General features: G+C 34.6%; 1 protein-coding gene across 1 annotated transcript; it reads right to left on the minus strand.

Moving 5' to 3' along the window:
- Positions 1–5143: 5143 nt before the first annotated feature.
- Positions 5144–8325, minus strand: LOC137711552 (axial regulator YABBY 1-like). The gene is made up of 7 exons (XM_068450802.1): positions 8022–8325; positions 7694–7861; positions 7240–7363; positions 6091–6139; positions 5836–5911; positions 5620–5694; positions 5144–5473 (listed from the first exon to the last, which is right to left on the minus strand). Exons 1-7 carry the CDS (start codon positions 8118–8120, stop codon positions 5402–5404), a joined length of 663 nt encoding a protein of 220 aa, XP_068306903.1. The 5' UTR covers positions 8121–8325; the 3' UTR covers positions 5144–5401.
- Between the last annotated feature and the right edge of the window lie 1141 nt (positions 8326–9466).

Below are 9466 nucleotides of genomic sequence, written 5' to 3' on the forward strand. Positions count from 1 at the left end.
AGATTGGAAAATTTTGAAAGCTTTACTTTTTCTTCTCCATCTCAGATCCCCTAGGAGCATCAAGCATATTTTATGGGTAATGTTCTCATTGAATATCTCTAAATCTATCTTTGAAATTGCTTACTTAAATCCATTTTATATGCTCATTTGTTTTGGCTAGGAAGTTTACATTTTCTACAAAGAGTGTTTTTAGCTTTGAGCTACCTCTTGCGTTCTTCATTGAAACCCTAGCACAAAACCGCATCAAACACCCAATCATTGCATATTAGGGTACCATTGTCTTCATGGTTTTGTTTTAAATTGGTGGTCAAGTTCATCAAGTTTCAAATCTTTAAATTGACCCCATTTTCGGATTCAAGTCAGTTTTTTCCTTCAACTGTTTGACTGAAGAAACTGACTAGTCATTGAATACAGATTGCACATTATCATCATTGTCATATCATGTGCATTTGTTGGTGTTGGTCTCAGTGCCCCAAGGTGAAGAGTTTAGGAGGAGCTGTCATCTTATGAAGACTAGAGACAACTTCATTTCGGTGGCACAAGGTGAAGAGTTTAGGAGGAGATGCCACCTCGTGAAGACTGAAGGAATCTCATCTTGTGCAAAGCAAGGTTGCACAAAGGTAAAGTAGCTCTGTAGACTAGGTCTAGGAATTGAGTTTTGTGTGGTACTTTGTTAGAACCTTATTTTCATTATTGGATTGGATTCAGTGGAGAGTACCCTATTTTTTTACCTAGAGGTCTGGCCAAAAACTTTCTGCGTTCTTTGGTTCATAAACTTGTTCACATATCTGATTTACTAGCATATGTTTCATACATCCTATGAGTTTTTATTTGATATGTGTTTCCGACCATCTTTACACTGCATGATGAGCAATGAACTGATTTGTTGTTGACTAGGATAACTTGTAGTGAACTAAATTTGATTCGTAAATTTGCGTTTGATTAACTGATGAGTCTACACTTAGTTGACCGTTGAATTTAAGTAGTCAATCCAGCATACTTTAATTTGTAATTGCTTTGTCATTGCCGATTGCATAATGAACTGATATGTAAATGTATTCAAGTTTAGGAATTGTTGTGAAACTGATCTGGGCAGACTCTGATTAGTTGGACATACTAGTCAATTAGGATTCATTCTTGCAACTGCACTTTCTATCACTAACTAACTTGTAACTAGTTGACTACCTCATTTGACTAGTCTACTGTCGATGAAGGTGATGACCCAAAATTATTCGGATATCTTGCATGTGGAAGAATAACAGAAGTATTGAAGAATCTTAGTAAGAAAGTTATATTACATGACAAAAATTAAGTTGAAATCATGTACAAGATTAAATGTAGGTTGATTTGGGAAGAAAAATAGGTTTTCACCAAGATCATTGACAACGTTGTAACTCGCCAACCTACCCATCAGTGAATGATTAGCCATTCGAATAGGAAGACATGGAGTAGGAAGATGAAAAAGAAGGTATTGAGGAGAAAAAGGAATAGGAATGCTCGCGTTTATAAATTGATAATATAGGTTTGGCCGACGAGCCCTTCTATTGGGTAAGTAATAGATAAATGTCGAGCAAAGGTTGTGTCGATGGATATTTATTACATGTCATTATCAGACTTTTGACCACCGACAGTACACTCAGCCGACGATTCGTGTTGTTGTGCAAATGCCTCCTAGCTGACGAATACCCAACTCATTGGGCAAACCCTTTTCTGTTGTGCGACATTTATTCCATCTTCGTGCCAAAACTTTGCCTGACAACATATTACTTGCCCTACGACAATCGTCTGTCCGACAGAGGTTTTGAATAAATCCTAAATGTTAACCGTCTTTACCTTACCAACTGACATATCCGTCGAGTAAAGGACCTTTATCTAACGAAAATTGTTCTGGCGCACAAGGGTTTGTAAGGCAAGCCTTATTTTCTAGTAGTGGGTTGGGATCCATCCAAGAACGAAAGCGCAAACAAGACTAACTCTACGATACCATCTTAACTTAAAAGAATGAACATAAATGACAATCGAAGAAGAAGAAGTAAAGAAGCTTGAGAGAAAGTTTGAAGAGAAATAAAGGATAAGCTTCAATTCATCACAACTATATTCTCTTACAAAACCGTATCTAACACAAGAGAGGGAAAATGCTTTTATACATTAAAACAAACATCTTAACACTTACGCAATTGCTGAAGTGTCCTATGTATTCAATAGAGATAATGTTAGGGAGACTAAAATTTGAAAAGAAAACCAACGAAAAGTTAAAAAAAAATTCCCTTTTAATGAAAAATCTTTTTTAAAGGTATAGTGAATAGTATCAGAGAAAGGTATAAATGTGGTTTTTCATTAAAAATGAACAGTATCGGAAGTGTTTTATTAAAACTCTCAAATTTTAAACCAAATTACAAATTAAATTATGTGTCATCAATAGAAAATAAGGACGTTAACCAACGCAGTAATAATTTAATCATTAACAGTCATATCATTTGGTTTGTAAATTTGGTTTAAATTTTTGGTCTCCCTAGCATTATCTATCCAATATATACAAAGATTACACCAAGTATTTTTCTTATATTCAAGCTAGACAATTCCGTAGAATCATTATACTTTTAAAATGTACTGTGAATTACATTTGTGAAGTGTAACTATCTATGTAACTACAACTCAGAATTGAGTTGCGTTGATAAATGTGGTCCATAGATACGATTTGTTCAATTTGTTGTCTATATATAGCATCCCTCTGCACAATTTGGGTTGACCTTAACTTTACATCGTGGCATTGACTAATGTGTTTGCTCACGTACGTCCATTTTCTCAATAATTTCTATCTCCATGTTATAATAGATGCATGGCATGCAAATCGCAATGAACACCATTCAGCCGCGTGGCCACATTTTGTTTTGTGAGGGCATGATTTTACTGTTTAATTATCTACATTATTAATTGAGAAAATCGATCGAGCTAGGGGCCATAATGCACTTCCTCAATGTAAATGCATGATTGCCAAATACTGGGGTAACGGGACGTAAGGAGACATTCATGCATGTTTCTAGTGTATAATTTGCAGTGCCTTAGAGGAGACAAACAAATGGAAAATCCTGCAAATTCTGGTTCCTCATGTGTGAATGTGAAGACAAAATAACATTTTTTAAAATACACCACACATTTACATGATCCTTTCTTTCTTTTTATTTATTTATTTTTTTTTTTGGCCAACGATCCTTTCTTTCTTTGGTTGGGGAATGCCGTGGATATAAAATATAATTAGTAAGTAAACGTGCTTAACTAATGAACATAGAGAAATTTAACTTTATTGAAGTTTATATTGCCGTTTATATTGCCAATTTAACTAGTAAGTAAACGTGTTTAATTAATGCCATTTTTATTGCCAATTAATTCTAGGATAGAACCTCAATGATCACTCTATATTGAAGTTTAATCATCACAAGTTTGGGGTTGTTTGATCTCTTTTATTAACTTTGGGACCGTTTGATAATCATTTCGTTTTCAATTTAATTTTGTTTTCACTTTTATAAAAATTGAAAAATGAAACTTTTTTGGTAACTAGCTAGAAAATCATAAATCAGAAAATATGTATTTTTTTTTATATTTTCAATACAAATAAAAACTACTAGCTAAAAGTTAAAAATTAAAAACTGAAAACAAAAATATTTATGAAAGGAAAATGCTAGAAAGACCATATTTTAAAATCAACTTTGGTAAACCACATGATGTGGGGTTTGTGGTTGGACTCCTTTTTAATAGAGTACAACCATCAACCTCCACATCATATAATTTATAGAAAACTTTATTCTAATCCTTGTCAAAGATGACTTTTAGACTAAAATCATGAGTAAGATCAAAATATAATTTTAGTCCCTTGATACATTAATAACCTCATTTATTAATTTTTATTTTGTAATTATTTCTCTTTTTCTTCCGAATTTTAATGTATTAATTTTCATTTCATTTATCATAATATATTTTATTGTAAACATTTGGATAAACTAATTTTTGTTATACAATATATTTTGATGAACTTTGTGTTCTTCATTTAGGTACATTAAATTTATTATAATACATTTCAGTGCCTACATTTAGGTACACACATTTCGATACATACATTTTAATACAAACATTTAAGTACATTAATTTAATATAATATATTTTGGTACATACATTTCGATACTAACATTTCGGTGCATACATTTTAGTACACACTAATTTAATATGATACATTCCAGTGCATATATTACAATACATACATTTCGGTACTAACTTTTAAATATATTAGTTCAATATAATACATTTCGATACTAACATTTAGGTACATTAATTGAGTCTTTCAAGTTTGAAGAATGTTAAATAAAATTAATAAATTTTAAAAAAAAAAATTCTTGGTCAATATTTAATGAGAGACATTAAATAAAATGCACATTAATTAATTATTTTGAATTAAGGACCCGTCAAGGGACTATAATCAATATGTAATTTGACAACAGATTTATTTTAAACTTTAATCTTCTTGAAGGATTAAAGTTAAAAAACCCCTATAATTTATAAAGGATAGTATGAAAAGATGTTCTCTGTAGCATCTTCCTTTATCAAACTGCCCTTTAGTTAAACGTAAGTCTTCACGGGAAAACGTATCATTTTAACAGCAATATCTTTTCTTTTCATGGCATTAAGTTAAACAAATTCAAATTCCATCTACATTGGTCTGACTCGATTAATTTCATAACTTCATGCCAATTGGAAAACATTAATAACGTCAGACATTAATTATATTTATGGGATTTCTAAGAAGCAGCATACATGTATGTGCAGAGATTAAGAAGGCAAGACAAAGTATGAGAAATTACTTACTAATTAATGCATGCAAGAGACTTTGTAGCTCATACTCACTCTTCCATGTCGCTTGTGTGTGTGTATATATATGAATGCATCATGATCATGCTAATTAACATTTATGTGCTAGTGTGACATGATAACTACAGATTAAAAGAGGGAGATGTTACTCTAAAAAATCATGTAATTTAAACGTGTAAAAATTACATGATGATTTTTTTGAAGTGCTAATATCAACTCACTAAATAATTAAGAAAACAAACAACACAAAAATAGATTTTAAAATCAACAAGATGCACGGAAATGTAGTGGATTGATCATCAGCACCTAGCTACCTACACTGGATTGATCATAACATAATAAAGGATAAGGTCTTCAAAATACAAGGGTTCTGTTTTAAGCAAACTTTAGATATTAAAATCTTAAAACTACATCTAACCAGTTGTCAACATTAAAAAGATCTCTAGATAGAGTCCTTAGGCATCATTACAATTAAGCATTTGGACCTCAAACATGTCTCGGACCATCACAAAGACATCAAGCTGCAGCTTGCAGCTCTGATTTAGTAAGGTAAGACGCGCACATTATTAGCTGAAGAGAAAAACCCATCTTTCATCACAACATCCTCTCCTTCCTGCACAAACCCAGTTAAAACCACAACATTAGTATAAAATTATATGATAATTAAAAACAATGTTATTAGTTAGTTAATCTTGCTAGCAAATTAATTATGCAACCCAAATTAGTAGAATGGGGTTAATATACGGCATGGGGGGTAACCTGCTGGCGAACGGTTGTCTTCTTCACAGTCTGGTCAGGCATGAGGCCAAAGTGAATGTGTGGAAAGTGAGCCCACTGACAAAAAGAAAGGCAAAAATTAAGAGGTTCACGTATCAAAGGACCCCACACTACAAGGACTAGTGTTCTAACAAAATCCAAAAACCTTAATTTGGTAAAGAAGAAATAACACCAGAAAATATTATTAAACAATTTTACATTCTTAGCAGCTGCACTGAAGGCTTCTCTATGGGATATATCAGGATTCACAGACTTGATGCGTTGGATCTCGTCCCTGCATAGATACACATTCGGATGAATCGATCATTCATATATTTTGCATCAATTTGGCGAGTCTATATATCAATTAATTAACAACTACATATATATTCTATATGTTATTATTAATTTATTTACGTATATTTGTGTGTGAGATAAAGAGAGAAATGAAAGATAGTTGACATGATTACTCACTTGATGAAACGGTTGTATGCAGAGGGGACTCTCTGTCTCTTCTCCGGGGCTGGACATGGTATGCACAGACAGACAAGCATGCAGAGAGAGGGGGAGAGAGAGAGCAAAAAAGCATTCAAGTTAAATTAAATCATCATTTCTTAATAAGAAAATCATAGGTGGGGGAATTGATCTGCTTTATGGGGTCTTTCGCCAAACCCTATCTTGCATGTACTGTCACTTCAGTAGTTATCTTTTCTTTCTCTAGTCTAAATGTTATGCACTCTTATCATCGATCCATCTAAAAATGCTTTTTCTTCACTAACTATGATTGCGGTGGAGATCGAAGGTGGTCCGACAATCTTTCCATTCACAACCGGGGGTGGGGGCGGCGGACAATACCCTTTTATGGTGTTCTTTATCAAAAAGACTTCAAAAACATGGTTATTTAGTGTACTCGGAAAATCGCAGCAACAATATGTATATATTTTGTATATGGCCTTCTATGTTCAAAGAACTTTCAAGGTGCAAGGCAAAAACATGGGTGGGAACAATTGTCAAGAAGATTAGGCTTTAAAACATATCAACTTGCCATCCTTTGGTTAATATATTCATTTAATCACTAAAACGAAGATATTAATTTGTTGTATGAAAAAGGACTGTCATGAAATCAAGAAGAGTTCTGCATTTGTTAGGTTTTGCTGAGAAAAGAAGAAGAACGTATTGGGGTATAAGATCAAAGTTGATTACTATATATACTAGATATATGATAGTGGATAGCTTCCCAGAAATGGAAGTGGAAGCATAAGAGGAGTTGGTTATCTCATCCTAAGATCTTTCTCCTCCACCACCATATATACAAAAGGACCTTGGATCGTATATATTTACTTCAAGGATTTAGAGGCAAGGATAAATCAAAAGTGGCTGGTCTATATCCTTCACCATCACTGAAAAATAAAAGTGTAAGTTTCTTTAGGGCAGATATATGTATTGTGTGAGAAACGCCATATGATCAAGTATTTACATGATGTTTTTCATCAATACTTCTCCGTGACTGAAACTGAAAGCTAGCTAGTTAGGGAGGCTCTTATTGCATAGAGCAATCTGAAGGAGGTCTAGGATTGATCGAGGTACACAAATTAAGGAATTAACAGAAGTAAAGTTACTTACGTCTGTTGATGACTGGAGGCCTTGGAAGAAGTTCATCAGGTCCACCTGTTGGTCTTGCAGCAAAGTCGTTCACACTTGTTTGGTTCATCAGAAAATTTGGGGTCGGAACATTTGGTATCTCTTCCTGCACAACCCCAGATTCATTTGAAATTAAAATATAAGCATACAATACTTAAAAGGGTAAGAATAAGGGGGAAATATCCATATATAGAACCCTTTTTTCCCTTAATAATCCTTTGATAGTTTGACTTCCCAAAAAGAATTAAGCAAATAATTAAAGGGAAGTGTTATTGGCACTCCAAAAATCTCATTCTACACTCCTCACAAGTGTATTTTTCTTTCTAAATATAGAAAGTTTGGAGTGTAGAATGAGAATTTTGGAGTGCTAATAATAATTCCCATAATTAAATCACTTCCCGAATAAAACTAAGCAAAAATTAATTGTTTTAATTACCAGAAGATTGTGGGAATTATTAGGGGAAGAGAAAAAAGAGTGACCAAGATGATGAAACTGATTTGGGGAAGGCAAAAGCAGCCCACGCATGTTCACTGGAAGCAGATTGGTGCAGTGCCCACATCGCACCGTCACAGTCTTGAACAAACTTGTGCAAGGGACACTCACCTGATTCAACCACCATTTATCAAACAGTATCAAGCATCACTAAATTAAATCATTAGCAAAAACTAGGGCTAATTAAAAAGCAGATATATATAATTCTGGAAAAAGGGTACTCAAATATCAAATTAATATACTAATAAGAAGAGAGTACAAATAACGGTACCGCAAGGACCGTGTCGCAAATGTTGCAATGGACATAACAGAGCTGCTCGGAAGGAGGGAGGTGGTCGAGGGACAAGGTTGAAGCAGAAGAAGATGACATGATTTTTTGGATGTGATTCCTCCTTTACTTTTATAACAAAAAAAAGGAAAATAATTTTTGATTGATGATTGGTCTCTTGAGTGTTTAATTGATTGATTGACGGATGACAGCTTAACCACCACCTTGGATCTGTTTTTTTTTTCTTTGAATATGAGTTCTGTGTGAAAGAAAGGTGAGAGAGAGAGAGAGAGAGAGAGAGAGAGAGAGAGAGAGAGAGAGAAATAGAGAAAGAGAGAGGGGTTTGGAAGGTGATGTATTTGGTCTGATAGATATAAGAGAGGGCTGTTATGGGATAAAAAATCGATCTGAGACCCTTTAAATTCTCTTCCTGGTCATTGGTGTGCTCCTCTGCCCTGGCCCCCATCCCCAGTTTTGTTTATAAGGTCATGACGACCATGATCATATGTATGCACGATACATGCATACCATGCACATAATGTTATGACATACATCCGGTCCATGCATACATGCATGCATGCGTACATACATTTATGATATTTACCATATGAATGAGTACCACCAAAAAATGTGTCTAACATGCGCATGGTGTTAATTATAGGGTATATATGATAAACACATGTATGTGGCTGGCATTCGCTGGCATTCCACAGAGAGAGAGAGGCGGCAGATGTGGGGGAGAGGAGCAAGAAAGGGACGTGTGCATGGGGGTGATATAGCTTTCACACTCTCACCTGTTGTTTTCACAAGTTAAAGAGCCTCTTGTCTTGTGTGTTGTGCTGTTGGTGTGGCCTGCCTTTCTTTCAAAACCCACTCTCCCTCTCTCTCAATAAATTGAACGTCGATTTACTTCAATTTCCGAACCCCATGAGTCAAGGCCCTCTCTTCTACCTCCTGGATAATACAGTTACCCCATAAAGCCCTTTTCTACTCCATATTACTAACAGCCTCCGCCTCCCTCTCCGCCTCCATTGGCGCTCTCTCTCTCTCTCTCTCTCTCTCTCTCTCTCTCTCTCTCTCTCTCTCTCTCTTCACTGGCCCGTGACACCCCACCCCAACACCATCATAACACAATCATACTTACATAGTAATGCCAATTCTGTGTGTAATCCCAAAAAAAGTATTTAATAATATTATTACAAAATTTAATGGAATTTTATGTTTATTTTTCAGTGATTTGACCGCTCAATCTCTCCCTCGTCTTACGCACACAGAAGACAGATACGTATTTCAGTTCAGTGAGAAAGAAACACTATCGATCTCTCAGCCTCTCAGCTAGCTAGCTAGCTATCTCGATTCTTGCCTTACCACCTTTGTCCTTATTTCCTAAAATTTCTACTTTCTTTTTTCGCTTATTTTCTAGCTAATTTTGTTAGAATCTTTCCGCA

The sequence above is a fragment of the Pyrus communis genome, chromosome 12 (genome assembly GCF_963583255.1).
Source record: "Pyrus communis chromosome 12, drPyrComm1.1, whole genome shotgun sequence".
Taxonomy (NCBI): domain Eukaryota; kingdom Viridiplantae; phylum Streptophyta; class Magnoliopsida; order Rosales; family Rosaceae; genus Pyrus; species Pyrus communis.

Excerpts from the sequence above, each read along its gene's own strand:
- LOC137711552 (XM_068450802.1), bottom strand. The coding sequence starts at position 8,120 with ATGTCATCTTCTTCTGCTTCAACCTTGTCCCTCGACCACCTCCCTCCT. Across the intron at positions 6,140-7,239 it reads GCCTCCAGTCATCAACAGAC|CCCCGGAGAAGAGACAGAGA; the intron begins GTAAGTAACTTT and ends TACCATGTCCAG. Across the intron at positions 5,912-6,090 it reads GCATACAACCGTTTCATCAA|GGACGAGATCCAACGCATCA; the intron begins GTGAGTAATCAT and ends GTATCTATGCAG.